Here is a 19,815-nt window from a genome sequence, read left to right as displayed (position 1 = left end):
TTGATATCTCTGGTGTGCTGTGACTTGTCTGGTATCCATCAGTCATTCTAGAGATTTATCCTAAAGGATTTCTTGTTATGGAGTGCAACTCTAGCAAATCACAGCTCTGTGAGTGCTTAATGCTACGACTGGCATTGCAAGCCCAAACCTTTATTACAGGAAAGATGAGGCACACACTTAAAGCTTCTGATTATCCTCTTTAAATAGCAAACTCCACGTCTGCAGAAAGATCCAACCACTCATTAGGGATGGGCTGGTCTGCAGTGCCCAGACAAATGCTCTGCCCACTCTGAGTCACACACAGCCCCCAGTGCCACACTGGCAGGCTGGGATACTCCTTGTGTATCCAGGGTGGGAAGAGTCAGGCTTTGGCTTTAACAATAAAACACATCACTCTGCAATAATTAAGCTGCATTCATGCTATGAGGAAGTTTTTTCCCTGCTGTCTTCATCTCAAAGGCAGACACTGGAACTTCTTACCAGTAAACCATTGGATCCATGGATTGTGACACAGCGGGAGAAGGTGTGGTGGATGGAGGTGTCCTTCACATAGGTTGGAGGGTTGTAGCCCCCCTTCTCATCCACGTCTCCAGCCATATGGAAATGAATGGGGTAATGCCCCATTGTCTGCTGCCCCATGTACTTCAGTTCCAGGCCTTCAATGTGGGTAGCCTTAAAATCAAGACCAATCTGGAGAACAAAAGAACAGTCAACAAACACAAAAAATCTGTTGAGGGCAAGGAGAGGGAACACAGGCATAGAAAGGGCTGCATTGTATCTGCTGAAGGATTTACTGTGTGGAGGAGAGTGTGGGGCTGCAGGGTGAGGGAGAGAGGGCCATGGTGGCTAAGGAGACCAGAGCTGCTCTTTGATTTCCCCACTGCTGCCTCAGACACATTTAATTGTAGAAGGAAAGCAATTTATATTTATCATTTTCCATGTGTTTTAGCCAGCTGGGTTCAAATCAAACTTCTTGGGCTAAGTGCCACAAAAATCTAGGGAAAACTGGAATTGGAATGTGGAGAATTTATCTCAGGTATATTGATCACCAGCCTCAATGTCTGCAGGGGCATGACACACACTTCAAAGCTGAAGGACAGGCAGCAGCCAGAGGGTGGATCTGCTGTACTGTGGAGAGAGCTTGTTTGCTCAATGGCTGATGAGGAATTTTTCCCTTCCTGCGTCTCGCCTCCCTTGTTATGTGAAGGCGTGGCTGGAAGGAGCAAAGGACAAAGCCAAGGGCTCCAGGCTCACCTTGATGTGTCCCCCGAAGGTGTCGAAGTCAAAGAAGGAGCAGAGCTTGCTGCTGTACTCGTAGCACTGCTGCTCCATCTCTCCCATCACCAGCACGTTGCGGCTCAGCAGCCCCACCTCTGCCCTCATGTCCACGCCGTCCACCACCTCGCCCATGTGCAGGTACGTGGCCTTCCCTAAAGGAACCAGATCCACTCTCAGGTTACTCTGCCTCTGCTGCTGCCTTCCCTGGGCTTCCTGTGGTGGGGCTTATGAAAGGAGCAACCGAGTCAGCACAAAGTGCTGGCTGACACCTCAAAGGAGGGAAGGCTGGAGCACAGGTCACACCAAGGCTTGGTGGGATGTTTGCAATGGAGGAAGTGGGATTTTTGGTCTTGGGTTGCTTCATTTGTCCAGGGGGTTAAACCAACAGTCTGTTAGACAAAACACATTTCCTACCTTGAAAAGGAACTGTGGATTACAAGCAGCAGTGTATGAACATCCAGTGCAAAAAAGCCCTGATGATGCAGCTGCTGGAAAGTCTAAATCACCAAGGTTAGCACAGCATTTCCCACAGTGAGACATGGGGAGCTGCTCAAACCCCACAGCACTGCTCTTGGGCAAGTATCAGCCAGATCCTGCTAACACCATGGCTGGTGATGCCAGTAAGGAGCAGAGTGGGCAGAAAGCCCTGTAGGAATTGTGACAATCAGCCCCTCACCAAGTCTGTGGGCTGTAAAACCTCCAACTCCCTGGCCTCCCAAACCTCTCCATTTTAGATCTACCCTCACATCTCCAACTTGCTCCCAAGGCTTCGTCCTGCCCTACTGCAGTCAGAGTCAATGGGATCTTCCATCTACCCCAAGCCATGCCTTTCTTTGCCAAGCAAAGCTGTTAATAACATCTTCCACACACACCCTCCTCCATGGAGGGGTTAAAAGCACAGAAAAATTTCCCTGGCCTGACTACAAAGGGGGGAAGTCCAGGCAGTAGGGATGTCTAGAAAGCAAAGTATCTCTTTGCTGTAACTTCATTCAAACATATTCCTACTACCTCCTTCCTTCTGCAGGTTTTTGCAAGAAAAGTCAGCTGGGAAAAGGTTCACCTTACTGACTCCATTCTGTATTATTCCAGTAAAAATAAGTAATAAACTCTTTAAGTAAACACTGAACTTTGAGGAATGCTACACTTGCATGTATTTAATTTCCATTGAATCGTTCAAATCCTTAATTAGAAACAAATGGCAAGCCTGAAGCCTGGCTATCCCTGCACAGCACTTTATGCTTCAGCAGAAGTGCCAAGTCAAGGGGAGGAATTTGAACACTGAACCAATATTATTTTTAACCAAAATATGATGCTATGAATGTATGAAAAAGATAAGCAAACACCATTCACTCCCTCCTCTCCTGAAGCTGGAAGCAGTGTAATTTGATGGCAATACTGGGGTTTGGGAAGGGTGAGTGCTCCAACCTGCTCTCCCACTGCTGCCTTGTGGGACAGGGTTCACACCACAATGTGCCTTCTGCCTGTGCACCTCTGCCTCCAAAACCATCTCATCTTGTGAAAAACACTCTGTTAACTAGGGGAGTAGTGGTGGCCAAAGAGCTGCCTGCTCATCTCAGAAATGAAGGGCTGCAAGGGACCCTGGATTTGCACCTCAACCACTTTTTCAATTGTCTCCATAGAAAGAACTGAACTTCCCCATGCCCGTGTTGTTGCCCTGCAGCCAGTGAGCCTCATCAGGTGTGTGGCCAAAACCAGACTTAACCCACCCAAAAAACAGCAGCTTTGCTTCCTTTATCCATATACATGAAAAAGCCACTGCAGTGAGTTCCCTCCACATGAGGATACCCCATGCTGGAGTCTTGAGTGAGTCTGCAAAGGAGCACAGCCTTCTCCTTATGGATCCTTTTTTAAGCTGTTATTTTTCTGTTTTCCCCAGAGCTGACCTCTCCTTGATTTACTGAAATGCAGGAAGGATTTTAGATAATCATAAGAACATACTATTTGAAGCCACATCTCCAGGATTTGTGGCAGTGAAATTAGATAGGCAGTTTTGTTATTCCTGTGCTGAGCTCTAGAATAATAAATGTCATGCTTGCATGTATTTAATTTAATTTAACACCAGTCCAGACATGCAAAACAGGGTAAGCACTGACAGGAATGTTAAATACGGACTAACCAGTTTCTAAATATATCTTCTTGGGTGCATGTTTTTCACTCCATGCTTTTGCTGATTTGACACGTTTGGAGATAAAAGGAGAGACGGAAAGCAATCCCCTTCCAGAGTAAAAGCGGATTTTGAATAATAGGTCCTTTAATAGAGTTCTGAAAAACAAACCACTTCTCAAGGCAGACAGAAATTCAAGCTCCCTGCAGCAACAGGGCTGAAAGGAGCTTTAGGGAGACAGACTGGCACGGGAGCCCTTGTGTGCTGTAAATGAGTGCTGGGAACCTGCACTACAGCATGGGGCACTTCCCATGGGACCTGGAGCACTGTGAGGGGCATTTACACACACGTGGCACTGCCTGGGGCATGTCTGGTGGTGGGCAGGGAGAAAACCCACAGAAGAGTCTGCTCAGGGAGTTCACACCATCTCACTCTGCAGCAGAGCCACAAGTTTGGAGTTTGGCTGCTGCTCCCAGCTGGCACATGGGGCCTTCCCAGAGAGCAGCCAGGAGATCTGAGATCTGACCAAGGGCAAACCCCAGCCAGGGGTTTGCAAACGGGCCCTGAAGTGGTTTGATGCTAAAAAGGCAACCCTGTGCTTTGAAAGTGGGAGGGATGTGTTGCTGCTTCAGCATCAAAGGCAGGGCTGTGATTTCCCAATCACCACCAAGCCCTGAGGCCACTGATTCACCTTCTCCTGCTTTGGGTGAGGGTTTGCTGCACCCCTCATGGCCAGAGACTGCCCTGCCAGCCTTGTGCCATACTGTAATCTAAACCAAACACAGCCTTGCAGTGGCACAGATCAGAGACTGCCCTGCCAGCCTTGTGCCATGCTGTAATCTAAACCGAACACAGCCTTGCAGTGGCACAGATCACATCTCCCCACCACAGAGCCACAGGAAAAGCAGCCTGGCTGTGCTGCTGCATGTGTCAGAGCACTGCCTCCAGTCAGCACAACGTCAATTCACAGGGAGAATTTCCTTCATACGTGGGCTTGCCTGGTGGAAGTCTCGATTCAGCAAAATATGAGCACATTCCTGTGCTCATTACTCAAGGCAGTGACTATTGAAGTCAGTTGTTGGTAAGGATAAGGTAATTATTAAAAGGAAATGTACATTAAAATAAACATAAGATGATCCATTCAGCAAGGGCATGCTTATGTCAACAAAGCAATTCAAAGCAAGTGGTACAAAGGAAAACCTGCCACATGTGAAGCCAGCCATAAAACCTGGGTCTTGGGCCTTATCAAACCTGGGAAGGGTGGGATTTTGAAACTATTTCAACTGCTGCAAATGTGGAAGAGTGCTCAGATCTGGTGGGTTAGATCTCTCAGAAAACCCTCCCAGGTACACTCATGCATTCCTAAATCCCTTGGCTCTAAATGGCTCAAACTGCTAAATCTCCCTTTGAGAAGTGAAACCAGCACTTGAAGGTCTGGATTTGGTGAAGATAAGTAATGCTGGGATTCTCCTGGAGTATTTTTTTTCTTTTAAAGTGTCTTTTCTTTTCCTTTGGGCTCTCTAGGGATAAGACCCAGTACCTCATGGTCTTTTGATGTTTCCTAATCAAGTTTTTAAGGCAAATTCCAAACACAATTTGTCTGCTCAACCCATAATCCAGTGACAGTGAATCCTTCAAGGCATCTTTAATGTCAGTTCAACTCATTGCAGATGCCAGCCCAGATCTGACAGATTTATCATTTTTGCCGAGCACTTGTCATCAGTGGTGGTAATGCCCCTATGGCTTATATTTAATAACAAACAAATGTTCATGCTGGCAGCTTTCAGATCCTCATTATTCTGAATTATCTTGCTGGGGTTTGCTGTTGCATCCCTAAGCCACAGGGCTGTAACTCAGCATGGTTGGGGTGAGCTGGCTGGCTCCTTGAGCCACACAGCACAACCTGATGTCCTAATCAGCAAATATTCCTCCAATTCACAACTTTTACATAGAAAATTAAGTTTTCAGCAAATAGACATAACAGCAGTCAGGCACAAACTCTACCCTTATGAACATCTATGTAAACCTGAATTAGATTCTGTCAGCTCAGCTCCCAGGCAATGCCCCAAGGTAGAAGGAGCTCTGAAGGACTGTTGGAAATGAGAATTTCACAAGATTCCCTGCCCTGCCCTCAAGCACCAGGGTTGCCTTAAAAAAAGAGCTTTTGTCAAGTTCCAGCCAAAATTATGCCAACTTCTGAACAGAACACCCTAAATCTCTAAAAATATCTGAATTTTGATAGTGGAGTGAATTTTCCCATCCTGACAGCACCAGATAAATGCTGACACAGGCTGTGAATTTGTGGGACAACTACATATTTATTCTTTTAATTCAAAGTTCTCTGTATGAACAAGATCACAGTAAACTCCTTATCTCTCCAATATTTGCAACCCAATAAGCAGGATTGAAGAGATGTGTGCTTGAATTCATAGGTTCCCCAGCATGTGGGATAATTGGAGTAATTATGCCAGGCACGAACAGTTTTTTCATCCTTTATCAAGAGCATATAGGAGCACAAAAGAGCACTTCATCATTTCTGTTCCATGGTGAAACTTATCAGCATTAGTAGAAACTTCATACAGAGCAACCAAGATGAAGATAAGACTTGTTTCCCAGAGAAACTAGACAAAATACTTGATCTTTCCTACTATCCAGTTCTATCATAACAACACAACCCTTCCTTCCTTCCTCCCTCCCTTTGCCCTGCACTGTTGTCCCTCCCCAAACCTTGTGAAGTTGGGAGATCAAACACTTTTAATCTGTTCCCACAGTGAAAATAATCTAGGCACAAAAAATGACGAGCAAAAAAAAAAAAAAAAAAAGAGTTAAAGAAAGCAAGTGTAGGGAAAAGCTCCATTTAAGGGAGTGAGCATTTGGGAGCAGGACCTGCAGACCTGGGTCCTCATGCAAACCACACTCACCCATGGGAGACACAGTCTGTACATTAGGGCAGTTACTCCAGCAAAAAGTGCAAAAGATTAGAGCCTGTGGGCCCTCCCTCACTTTCTGCACTGAGATTTGCAGATGTCCATAGTTAAATAACTAAATCCTCCCAGAACCTGATGGCAACTGAGTATTAACTCCCTTAAGTTCTTGTGAAAAGCTCTAATCAATCCATTTCTAGGCAGTAAAGAAAGTCTGAGTTTCAGCAGGAAGTATCAAATATAAATAGGACATGAGCTAACTAATGAGTTTGACTTTTTTGGCACAATATGCTAAACCATGTCTATTAAAATACCATTGAATTATGAGAGCATAAATTATATTAAACCTTGGTATGCCAAGTGGCTGCCACACCAAACTGGCTGTCCACAAAGCAGAGGTTTTCTGCCTTTTTTTATAACAAAGAGACACCCAAGTAGTTCAGATCTGACATTTACGTTTCATTTTAAAAATAAATAAAAAGGAGAAAAATAAAGATTAAAAGGGAAATAAATCATCATGGGTAGGAATGGTTTTATCATTTGTCTTTCAAAGGGCAAATTTTTGGAGTTCTCAGCTGCTAAACTAAACCTCTTAGGAAAATTAAGCCTTCTCACTTATTACAAATGACACCCCCTCTGAGATCCTGTGTATAAATGTATATGTGGAAGGCTTTTCTCAGGAGGAACAAAGCAATCTTGCCTACCTCCACAGCAAAAGGCAGGCAGACATTTATGATTAATGTTATTCTACACCCAATTACACCTGTGCTAAGAGCAGGGGCCATTAGTGATCCTTATTCTGGCTAATTACCTGCCATGGCACAGGGCAGGGGATGAAGAGGCACCATGGCCAGGCACAGCAGCTCAGGGACCTCCTGGCCCCAAAGGCAGGGGACATCTCAGCCTTGCCAGCTTGTATTTCATCTAGACTGAACCTGGATTCAGGCAGATAACTTTGTTTTCTAGTGTGAATGTGTTTTTGTTACAAGAAAGTTGGAAGTGATTTTTATAATTGGACTAAATTTTGCCTGGATTTATAAATCAGTGAAATCCCATTGACGTCAGTAGAGTTGCCTGGATATAAGAGAGGAGAGACTTTGGCCCTGGTATTCATGTCATTTGTGGTAATAAAAGGAATGTCCTAATTCTCCTAAAGAGAAATTGGAGACCAAGAGCACAATTGCTTTAACAAGTGTTTCCACTGCTTCTTTGCTTGAAATTCGTATGAACTTTTTTGTTGTTTTTAACCCATTATTTGTTTCCTTAAACTAACCTAGCTGCCACTGTTGCAGAAGATGAATGCAACTACATGAATTCCACAGATCCATCAGATTATGGGAAGCCCAGGACTCCTACACCATCCTTATTTTCACTGGCAATCTTCCAAGACCATCTTCATGATGTGACTTGTATCATACCAGTCTGAGTCCAACAGCTCAAAAGTTGCTCAAGAAAAATATTCAGCTTGGAAATGCATCTTCTTTGAAAGCACTAGACATTTGAAGTCATAAGACCATGATACATTCAGACTGTGAATAACATTTTTCTTGGCCTAATGCACATCTCCAACAATGATGGCCAAAGCTCTATGGGGAGGCAGCTGCCAAAGGAAGTGTGCTGGTACCTGCCAGAAGAGGTTGCATCAGAGATAATGCTCAAGTGGTTCATTTCAGAGAACCAAGTGAACTCCCTGGTGCATTGGATGTTCCAAGTGCCCCCATGGTTTCTCAGAAAGGTCTTACTGTAAATGCAGCAAGACCTCTGCCTAGAGCAACAGCCAGTGTGCAAGCAAAGATAAAGTCACAGGCATGATTTACCAGCAGGCAGATGCTGCCTCTGAAAGACAGACTCATCTACTACAGACTTTTACACTGTAAAATAATATTTGCTTTTGTAAATTACAGTAGCAAAATAGTCCTCATCTATTCAGATAAGGGGCAGTTCATGTGCTATTTCCATGCTCTGCTTATCAGTGTGCCAAAACAAGGTTCTAGAAGGGAAAGACAACTTCACAGACTCAAGTGAAGATTTAATCTCACACTCTGGATTTCAGTTTTATGCTTGTGCTGGTAATAGTCTGTGCTTCATCATAGTTATGCTTCTTAATTGGATTCTGTGTTCAGAGGCCATTCTACAGCTATTGGACTACAAAATCCATTAATCAAAAGCAATTTGTTTTGCATTTGAGCTGGTCACCTACAAGAGGAAAATGCTGGGGCTCTGCAAAGGCTCCCACTCCTCCTTCTCAGGCTGGCCCTGGCAGCACCCTGCGCTCCATCTCCCCAGGGCAGAGGCTCAGGAAAACTCACTGCCTGCCAGAAATGTTTGGTTAATACATCACCTCTAAGCAATACTCTCTGGAGACACAGTGAACGGGAAACAGTAGCTTCAGCAGTACAAAACAGTATTTCTAAAATGTAAGATTACAGTTCTTGTTAAATAGAACTTAGGAAAGCAGCCAGCTGGAAATTACTTCATAGCCTTACAGTGTCTCACAGGCTGCTCCTGCCCTAGCTCCCTCTTCCCATCAGCTGTGCTCATCTGCTTTCTAGGAAGTGGTGTTTCAAATGAAGTTATTGCAAATCTCACATTCATAACCTGTATCTGTTCCTCTTAAGTGAATTCACCCACTCAATAGCACACTTGGGGACAAAAATTGAGTCAGCTATGAAAAGAGAAGGCAGAAAGGAACCAAAATCAAATTAGATTGTTATCAAGCATGAAAGTTATGTATCCCAAAAGCATCTAACAACCAGCCATCAAATCCGGGTGTCTTTCAACATTTTTCAGTTTTTCTTGGAGCTATCTCAGTGCAAATGACAGAATTTGTGAACGGCAACGCCAGGGTGATAAGACAAAGCAGCTCACCTGCTACCTTGACCTGGGTGGGCTTGCAGGTTCTGCAGGGCAGCACCTGGAACTCCTCAGCCTGGTACATGGAGTAGTCAGTGCTGGCCACCACCAGCCTGTCCCCAGGGCTCCAGGAGCTCACATCATCCGCCAGGTTCAGGATCGTGCTGTTCACGTTGGTGTCCACAGTCACCGTCAGCTTCGGTTTCACTGAAAACCCAAAATACATGGTGGGCAATTCAGTCAATCTCATCAGAAAAAGCTTGTTCTTTTCTTTTTTCCCCCCACCCCTCCTTGGAGCGCCACCAAAAATTATTATTTTCGCATGTTAAAAAGAAAAAAAAAGTTAACTCCTTCAAACATGTTTTTTACTGGCTTTGGCTTGGCAAGCGAGAAAACAGGAAAGTACTTTTCTTCAGTTGCAGGCAGGTGGATTTTCCACTAATGCCAGGATAAATTTAAATGTAGCTCTTAGTGGCTCATTCTCACCACACCCACTTAGCAGCAGCTCCTGTGGGCGTTGGGTGCTGTTGTTTACAACAGCAGCCAAGTGGCCTCTAACCTAATGATGGTTTTTTCCAGCAAAACAACACATTTGCCACCCTTCTTTTCCTGCCAGCACCAAATATCCTAGTCTGATATTTGGATATCCTATCCATTAGACCTGTCTAATGACCAGGGTAAGGACAGGAGTGTTGGAATGATTAACTACAAAATGACAGTTTCAAACCCTGTTGTCTTCACAGGTTCTGATTGACTAATCCTACGTCATCCCAAAATGTTTTTGAAAAAGACAAGGAATTTACAGGAAAGAACTTGTCAAACTTTTCTCACAGCCTTGCTGGGTATTTGAAAAACCACCCTGCTGCTTCTGTTAGTGCTCAGGAACTTTTCCTGAGATAAATCCTCAGCTATTCTATCTGAATTCGTGTCCATAGCCCAGCTCAAAGCTTCAGCTTGGAAAAATTACAGAAGTAGTTGTGACACCAAGAAAGAGCCAGTCGTGAGGGATTTCTGCTGTTCTCTGTTCTGGCTTTCAGCGATGGGGCACGTACCAGATTTGCCACACAGGAACCTGACTCTGTAGTTGTGGCAGCCCTCTCCTGTCTGGTCCTTGCCGTGGCACAGGAATTGGTAATCGTGGCCGCCCTTGTAGAAAACCTCCGTGGTTAAATCTGCTCCATCAAGAGTCATTGCCTGGAAAAGGGATGGAAATACAACTCAGGTGCTGCTGTGAGGTGAAGGGATTTGCCCAAAACATCTGAGCCATCAGAAGAGGCCTTTGCTTTGTTTTGGGTGGTGGCACAAGCACTGCCTAGCAAACCCCTGTGTCTGTGCCCTTCAGGCAGCACTTCCAGCTGCTGCTCAACACAGCTCCTGCTGAGGTGCACGCCTTTTCCTGTGTCTGTGTGAGACCATGGGCTGTTTGGGAGGAGTTTGGGAGCTTCACAAACAGCTGCCTTGGTGCCCTGGATTTTCTCTTGCCACTGGTTTGAGGGCAGATGGAAACGTTGAACACAGATGCTTGCACCCAGATGAACCCATGGCTTCAAGCCTCTGCCCTGCTCTCATTCCATTGCTTGTGGCTGGGCTCTGGATGAACCTTGCAGAGGAGAGGGGCCAGGGGTTTCATTTCTCCATTGCATGGATCAGTCCCTCAAAAAAAAAAACCCAGGGTGCTGCAACACTGCTGCCTGTTCCAAAAGAAACAAGGGGAAAGTGGCCTTTCCTCACAGGCAAGTACCAGCTTGCTGTAGAGCTGCCTTGAGGAGTTGTTATCTTCTCAAGGCTGTATCATGCCAAGAAGCAGTGAGATATGAAACCTCTCTGCTGTTCCTGCTGGGGCAACGTCTCAGGGTCATGTCAAATTCCACATTCTGTCTCCAGAGCTTGCATTTCTCTCGACCCTTTCACAAAAATGTGTTGCATTGCATGGGGCAATCCAAATACCGCGTGCATTTTGGCAAGGCACCAGGAGAAAAGCCATCTTTCCATGAAGGGGCTGATCCTGATTCTCTCACTCATGCAGGCTTTCCTTATTAATGAATCCACCCCTGCTGCCATGTGTGGAATTAGCACCGTCAGCTGGAGGAATGTGCCTCTGGCTGTGCTGTTCTGCTGTTATTATCATCACCATATCTTCAATTTTCTCCCATGTTCCAGAGCTGGGCCAGGCCAGCTGCTATAAATCAGTGCAGCTTTGTAAAAGCAATGAGCAGCACCAGATTACAGTACCTAAGGATTTGCCCTAAGATCTGCAGGATAAACTGAAAAATGTCTCGCTTTTAATATACATGGAGGGAAAAAAGAAAAAAACAACTTATTTCACAGAAGAGGGGAAAAAAAAGGTTTGTTTCTAGAGCAGAAGAATATCTTCTTTCTGTTTTAACACACATTCTAGAAGGGGATGTATCATAAACATCTGAACCCTGTTTTGAACTAAATTGTCACTTCTAATACACGTATATGGAAGCAGAAATGAATGTGGATTTGGTAAGACCTGGCAGAAAATTATAGGGCAGTTTTTTCCTTTCTGTTCAAGAGAGATCCTTTATTACATCTAGCCCTGGAAACTTTCACTCATACAGTCAGCATTCCCATTTACTTCAATAGCCACATTCTTGTGAATAAGAACAACTCCACTGGCTCAGAGCACACAGGAACCTTGGGCTCAGCCTCACACAGATGTGAAGGATTTTATTGTCTTTTCCTAGGCAATGCTTCTGCTATAGGTAGACATAAAAAGTATATGGTGAACATATACAAAAAGACCCTTCATTTCTTGCTAGGCTTTTTCGTCCTTAAAGAGGTTTTTTGCAATATCACAAAAGGTATCTCAGCATGCTGGCCTGATGGCATAATTATAATGCTTAGCTCCAAACAGAATTCAAATTTCTTTCCACAGAGATAAAACAATTGGTTCCAAGAAATGGCTGAAAGCTCACCAATAATTTTGACCACCTGCTACAGCTGGTAGTTACACCATCTTGTTGCATTTTGTGATTAATTTTTTAGGTAGTGTCCATTCCAGGACCATTTAAAACCTTTGAAATTTTCACGTGCTTGCTCCTTTTAATCTTCCAGCAGGGAACCACATATTTCATGATAGCATCTGTCCTGTCCATGACCCATCTGTACACCTTTTCATGCCAGGAGCTGGAATTTACTGAAAGGAGCTCAATTCTACCAAATTTGTCCCAGAACAATACGAGACCGTATACAATATCTTGTTGGTTATGTATTAGAGTGGTAAAATAATGGGTGTATTTTATTTAGAAACAAAAATTACTGACAAGCACAATTATTTTGGGAGTTCAGTGCCAGTGCAAAGAAGACTTGCCCCTCTGAAGCGAGTGGTTAGCCTGCCTACCTGGATGTCAACGGGCTGCCTGCAGATTTTGTCAGGATGAGCAGCTTTGAAGTCAGACAGCTTCTCCATGTCCTTAGATCTCGCTTTGTCAGGCTTCTCAAACCACTCTGTCCATTCTACATCTGGAGACAAGTGCAAACAAGTATAGACATTTGAAAGTCAAGCTTAATGAGCGCAGCAAAAATGCACGAAGCATAAATGCGATCTCGGATATCGTTCGCAAGTTTCTTCACTGATGATCTGATTCATGCCTCTTCCTGCCAGTCTGTCAGCCACTTTTAATGATGCTGTGAAGTGCAACCAGCCAGGGGAGAGCAGAGTTATTAAAAGTTTCATAATTGGCGTGTGCACTGTAAGCATTATTAATAGATACAGATTTTGGATCCGTGTCTGCCTTAGCTGCCTCCTCTGATCCTCAGGTCCAGTTCACCAGCTACTGTGTGTTGTCTGAAACATGGACATGATGACTGTGCAGGGAAAAGAAGAGGTTGTGTGTGATCTCTGAGACCAAAGGAGATGGAACTTCATACCCAGTGCAGAAAAGGAAAAAGGATCCCAGTTATTCAGAGGGTCCTAGAGACAACTGGGGGAAGAATCTGTGAGCGTTCATTTATTGGCTAAGTGATGACATAAATAGCAGCTAGCCAGGCCACTCTTCCCAAATGGAAAAGGATTGCAGGAAAAAGGACAATTCACCCTATTTGTCAGCTGCCTAGCACCAAGTGAAATAACCCACAGACCCCTCACCTTGAACCCACTCGCTCGTTGAAGAGACGTTAAAATGTTCTCCATTCTCAGCTTTGAAGAGTTTGAATACTTTGGCCACAGCTGAACCTTTGTGACCTGTTAAAAAACAAAAACATTAGTAAAATCATTGAAATCAATTGGAAAAATCATTGAGTGCAATTGATAAGAGTAAGAACTGAAAATATTCGTCTCTGTGCTTATTTGCTTACTTTGACTACATTATTCAAAATCAGCCCTGCACAAATTCCAAAAACATTTACTAATCTTGCAATGAAGCTTCAGACACTTTTGTAACTGCATGGATGATGAAAAAGAAAAACTTTCAAAAATCAAGATAGGATAAAGTCCACAATTATTTGTCATATATCACTATTTTAATTTAATGTTGTAGTAAGCTATGTTATTCATGTCATGAGAAGACAGAGACTCAACAGTGTTCACAGGAGGACTTGAGGCTACTGATTCAGGATACACTGATTATATTTTCAGCTGGTGTGAGTGAACTGGATCTGTTCCACAGATTTGTGTCTTAAGAGAGGCAGTGTCTGTGCTCAGTGAAGTTACATGGATTTACACTGATGCAGGATCTCACCTTTTATCTAGAGGTTTGATAACCTAAGCTATCCCTCACTCAGCTGCTTCAGATGCATTAGTGGGAAGAAGCAATATATAAAGAGAGCATTCAATTAAATGTGTCAAAGCACCAATTGCTCATAGCTTTGATGTAATGCAGCAGGAAGTAAAAACACCATTGACCAAATTAATCTCAGCTATAACTCCAGTAACTCCCAGATATCATGTCAAGACAGAATTTTGTGCATTAAATACCTTGATATTCGATGTGGTCTTCAACAGAAGAGGAGGGATTTCCTTTAATGGTAATAAAACTCCAGGGGTGCCTGGAAAATGAAAATGAGAAATGATCAAGTAATGTCAAGTATGAGATGGATATTTCTTATAGCCCAACGTTCCTAAATTTCTCAGAGGCACCACATCCAAAACAGTCTCATTAGTGTCACAGGCAGAGTAGTTAAAATTATCTTAACACTCCATATTTCTTCAGTAAATATCAGTAAATATATCAGAAGAGAAGCAAATTTGAAGACAAATCCCCACTTAAAACATGCCTGTAACAAGTGTGTTTGTTTTTTAAATGAATGTTTGAAAAAACTTGTGTATGACAGACCCAAGAGACACTGGCAACTCCTTGGGGAGCCTGAAAATAAATCCTCTGTGTGTGAGTACATGTGTATACATTGAAGAATATGAAAAGAAGCCACTTCTGCTTAAATAAATTTAGGTCATGCTGAAACCTTGTATATGGCAATTGTCTTTGGAATGACCCATGAGAATTTCTAATAGACAGACTGGCTGGCAAAGGATAGTAAAAATTCTTAGAAAGTCTCTGCGTATCTGGTTTCCTTCTTTGAATATTGAACATTGAACAAGGATAAAGGTTTACAGCTCTGAATTGTCTATTCAAACCTGATCCCAAGTCAGAATTCAGTTCATCATCATCTGATGGTTTTTGATCAAGACGGTTCAGCAGCTATCAGCCACCCTGGAGGATGAGAGAACAATGGAGACAGGGACTAAAGTGCCTCCCAGCCTTGGGGCTGAACCCAATTAGGAGGGGTCAGGGGCAATTTTTATCTTCAAAGTAGAGGTAGTTCAGGCATATCTGCTCTTAATGAGTAAGAGAATAAAAAATATGCTTTTAGGGTGGTGGGAAGACTGCCCTGAATTACCAAAAACTCCCATGGATTAGGTCATGTCTCTATAGTTATAAACATCTGGTCATTTCAACTGCATCAGGAGTCTTGCAGGTCACTTTACATTGGTGCAAGTGAAGTTCCAAGCCAGAGTGGTTTGGAACTCCAGAATAAAACACATACAGACATTGACAGGGAGCCACTAAAACACACCCAAACCACGAGCTGGGCTTTGCTGGGCTTTGCTGCTCTGGGGGCAGCAGGGGCAGGCTCGGGGTAAGCTCTGGGGCAGCCCAGGCTGTGCCATGGCCCTGGTGGACATTGCTCAAGGGACACTGTCCCAGCAGCATCCTCAGCCCCAGCCCTGGCCAGGCTGGGTGGGAGCTGCCAGCAACACTGCCTCGGGAGCTGCCAGCCAGCCAGATGCTCCTGCTGGAAAATCTGCCTTTGTGCCAATTGCTGAAGGCACTGACAGGCTGTGATCTCCATCCAGGGAGAGAAGGGGGATGGGAGCAGGAAGGACACTTTATCACTCAGCACTCAGGATAGACGTTTTGTTATTATTATTATTATTATTATTTTGGTAAACAAAATTTGAAACAAATGACAAAATATTATGATGCCTTAAAAAAATCTCAAAAAAATTTTTAAAGAATAAGGAGTTATTCACTTCTGCAGCTCAAGGTTTGGCCCCATTTCATGTGTTAAAATACTTGTTTCTCCCTGTTATTTTGCCACTAAAAATAGTTTTAAAGTCGTTCAACCCCGACACATAAGGACACATGCAATCTGTTTGGGCTGTATGAAATGAAGCGACCAGGAAATCCAGAGCCAAGCAGGAGATATTTATGTGGAATTCCAAAGAGAATAACTATGTCATCAAGTGCAAAAAGGCTTTCTCTTCATTTATTAGTAAAAGGGGGAAAAAATGGCTCACACTGAAAGAGTAAACACACTTTTCAGAAGGAAAACAATAGGAGAGGAATGCAAGATTTTCCTTTCATTCCTGATGAATGTTCTGGACTCAGCAAACAGGGATTAAAAGAGATTCCAGGAGCACAGAAACATTGCTGAATAAATCAGCATTGTGCATCGGCTCTGCTACAGCAAGGGGGAGTTGCACAACTTTACAATCTGGTTGAACACTGAGCGAGAGGAGATGGAGAGGAATTTGCCCATTAACCCCCACCAGCACCCCCTCCAAAAACCAACACAATCTATGACTGAATCGCACTCTCCTTCTCCCAGGGATGCCCATGGCCTGCCCCAGCCATCCTCAGGAGCTGGGAAGATTTGACAGCCAGAATTCAGCAGGAGCAGCCAGCAAACCCCAGTGCTGGGCAGGGAGTGCTGACAGGAGTGTTAGAAATAAAAATCCATCTGCTCTGCTCAGTCGGAGCCTGCCATGGCCACAGAGGGTGAAATGTGTACGCACGTGTGTAATTTTCTCATTCTGAACAATTTTTTCTAAGGTACTAAAAAAAAATTTCCAAAAGCACCTGTCAAGTGCATACATCCTAATTCATAGTTATAGATGTACCTGAAATGTAAACCACTGTATCTCAGTCTTGATACACTGAAGGGAAAGTTCAATTTGCTTTAGAGGAAAAGCCTGGATACACCTAAAGCTGCCTGTGTTCCACTGTGCCATCAAACTGCCTTTGTAAGTCTGGCCCCAGCTGCCATCCAGACAATGTGGTTTTTGAGAATTGATGAACTTAAAACTCTGAGAACACTCCTAAAAATATGCTCTTTTAAATAATGCACCAGATATTTTTCCCCACACCAGTATGCTGGTGGAAGACAGTGTTGGCCAATTACTACTTCATTATTTATCCACATGTCTCTATAATTCATGGAATGCAATTTTGTGGTATTTCAGATAGCAGCATGGCAAGGATTAGCCTTTTGACTGCAAACAATAGCAACACTGAAAGTCACACTTCCATGGATGAATTTGTGCAGTATTTCCATTATAAACATTGATGGCAAAATGATGAGAAGCTTGCATTAAAACATCACAGCAGCCTAAAAAAACCAAGTGCAATTTACTTTTATAAACATATGCAAAAACCATCAATGCCTTCCTGTAGCATCATTGGGGAAAAAAAGTATAATGTTCAAAATTCATATTCTGTTTCTTTAATTCCAGCATTTGAAAAAACACCCAGCAGGCTACTGGGCTCTAATATGGGGTCTCGATTTGAGAGCAAGAATTGCACTGATGGAGAGAGCCTGGTTTTGGCCATTTCTGTCCTCCTTGTTGATTCTTTGAAATGTGTTGTCTGGTGCCCAGGAGCCCCTGTAACTTTTGACACAACCTCTTCATCACCCACCCCAGATCTTGCTCCATCTGTGTGTGCCCAGCTGACAGATGTCTCTTTCCATAAACTCCTGTATTGAAACACCTCTCCCTACAAGGCAGATTCTGTGTGTGTGTGTGTTCTGCAGACACTCTCTTAGTGCCTCATAAAAAAAAGCCTACATAAATTCAGATAAACACAAAAAATATAATGGCTACAGTTGGGTAAATAGCAAATATTCTCAACAGTCTGTGTGCCAACACAGACACTGTTTTGGCCACAGAAGTGTTTACAGTCCACACCATAAATCCATGTTTGCTGAATTTCTGTGCTGCACAAGTCCCCAGACCTGTACTGGACAAGCAGAGGAATGTGCTGTATGTGTGTCTGTATGTAGCCAGGGCTACACAGCAATTATTGTACCCTCCTTAATGCTCAGCCCATCTAATCCTCTGTGTGTGTGTTAATATGCCTCTTAAATCTTTGGAGGATGGCTTGAAAATAAATTGGATAAGCAACCTGTGGGAACAATGTCTTGGAAAACCATCTTTTTTTAATGTGAATCATATGCTATTCCTCAATCTGCTAATAAAAATACCCAATATAGACTCTGAGTGCATCTGAAACTATCCAATTAACTGCTAAAACTGCACATTGAGATGTTTCCCTCTTTTTTTTTTATTTTTTTTTTCCCATGTGAAAGAACTTTGTGACTTTGAAAGAGTGGAACTATTTGGACATCTCAGGAACATAATAAAGCCTCTGTGCTGGGAGAACTGGCAGGACTGGCACATACCTAAACCCAAGGTGGAGGAAATGCTTGCTGCCCAGTTTGGTCATTGCTTTCCTGGCCAAGTCATCCAAGTTTCTGGATCCTTCATCATTCACTGCGACCGACAGGATCATGCCATTTGCAACTCTGCCCAGATACTGAGCCAGGCGGACGCTTTCCTCTTTTGCTCTGTAGGTATCAAACCTGAAACGATCAAAAACACCCATAAACATTTACTGCAGCAATCACCACACCTTTATGTACTGAAAAGCAAGTGCTGTAAAGAAAGTACTCTTTTGTATTGTTCACTGTAATGTTACCCTGCTGCAAAAGCACTTGTCTGGCAGGGTGTCTGTAAAACCAAATTGATTAAACCCTAATTGACAAACTGCAAGGTATAAAACTGCTCACTCTATGGTCTAGGAGGAATTGTACAGACAGGCAACTGCATCCATTTGAACAAGATGCTGAAACATGTGTATTAGAGCTTGCTGAGATGCTGTCCCCAGCCTGCTCCCCCAGATCCTCACACCCAGGCAGCCAGAGGGTCACTCACCGATCGGAATGGACAACTGCCCCTGTCCTTGGGTCAATGACGTGGACAATGACACCCCGGTGGCCCCAGCTCCTCTCGAAGTAATAGCCACCTTCTTCCATGCCACCAGGATGGAGAGTCTTGTTTAGGAAAGTCCAGGAGAGCTTTTTCTTTCCATGGATCTCAAGGGTGCCGCCTTTGCTGACTCCAAGGTACTTCTGCCCAAAGTAAGGATCTGGCTGGCTGCCGTCATCCGCTCTGGAGCAGGAAGGGAGGAAAGCGACCGGGTTTGGGTTTGTTCTGAGTCAAGGAACCTTCTCCTTGTGCTGCCATGACCCAAGGAGAGAAGGCTCAAAGTTTGCTGTGCATTTCTTTCAGGTATTCCAAGAATCAGGAGCTACCCCCATTGTTCAGAAATAAATTATATTAAAAAATAGTAGCAGCTACCAAGGACTAAAAGCAATCTGGAACATGGCTTATACATGCTATATTCATTATATCCAAGCCAGAGGAGGCCTGGAGCCCAGACTGAATGGCATATCTGTGTTTTTGAATTCTGGAGGCAGGCAAGACCCTAACCAGGAGCTAAGAGGTCCAGTGGTTGTTAAATATTAATTTAGCATCCTTGAAATTTTAAGAGATCCTATACCAATCTGCAAGACAAATGTATTGTCCTTCAGCTCACAATTCCCATACAGAAAGAAAGGAGGTTTAGAGAGGAGAACTTTCAGACAAAAACAACTCCTCAGGTTTTAAGCCTATTCTGGAAAATCAGTTTGAGTTGTGGGAAGGTGCATACTGATTCTCTAGCATGCCCAAACATCCCAGTAGAACAGAAAAAATCCCAAACCTGCATCAATTTTGTGGGCCATTTAAATTGTTTAAAAAGCTACTGAACTTTCCACAGAGCACTGATGATAAGTATACATGAGAACATGCAATTTTAAGGAACATTTTCATTCCCTGATGTGGAAGAGAGATGCCAGAAGGTTCTAAAGTTGTATTTTATCATGCGTACATACCGCCCATATAGGATGATAGCCACATTGCCTTGGTAAGGGCACAGCTCACTGCCAATGTGCAGCTGTCCATCATTTTCGATGAGGATGTGTCTTGTACGCAGAATGATGGGCTGCACATCATCTTTGATCACCAGTTTTCCTAAATAGAGAAGGTTATGACATTTGCTTTATCACCTA

General features: G+C 43.6%; 1 protein-coding gene across 1 annotated transcript in view; it reads right to left on the bottom strand.

Annotated features, from left to right (window-relative positions):
• CEMIP (cell migration inducing hyaluronidase 1) overlaps positions 1 to 19,815 on the bottom strand; it is an 89,136-nt gene that overhangs the window by 27,026 nt on the left and 42,295 nt on the right. The window contains exons 10-19 of the mRNA XM_054272701.1: positions 19,639 to 19,777; positions 18,638 to 18,874; positions 18,106 to 18,285; positions 14,123 to 14,193; positions 13,295 to 13,390; positions 12,548 to 12,669; positions 10,233 to 10,374; positions 9,196 to 9,387; positions 1,255 to 1,430; positions 481 to 690 (exon numbers count right to left, since the gene is read on the bottom strand). Coding sequence (XP_054128676.1) covers positions 481 to 690; positions 1,255 to 1,430; positions 9,196 to 9,387; positions 10,233 to 10,374; positions 12,548 to 12,669; positions 13,295 to 13,390; positions 14,123 to 14,193; positions 18,106 to 18,285; positions 18,638 to 18,874; positions 19,639 to 19,777 — 1,565 coding nt within the window. The remainder of the gene's footprint in view (positions 1 to 480; positions 691 to 1,254; positions 1,431 to 9,195; positions 9,388 to 10,232; positions 10,375 to 12,547; positions 12,670 to 13,294; positions 13,391 to 14,122; positions 14,194 to 18,105; positions 18,286 to 18,637; positions 18,875 to 19,638; positions 19,778 to 19,815) is intronic.

The sequence above is a fragment of the Melozone crissalis genome, unplaced genomic scaffold (genome assembly GCF_028551555.1).
Source record: "Melozone crissalis strain CALT ecotype California unplaced genomic scaffold, PUWL_Pcris_2 ptg000014l_1, whole genome shotgun sequence".
In the NCBI taxonomy this organism is placed as follows: Eukaryota; Metazoa; Chordata; class Aves; order Passeriformes; family Passerellidae; genus Melozone; species Melozone crissalis.
This window is presented reverse-complemented; position numbering and strand designations above follow the sequence as displayed.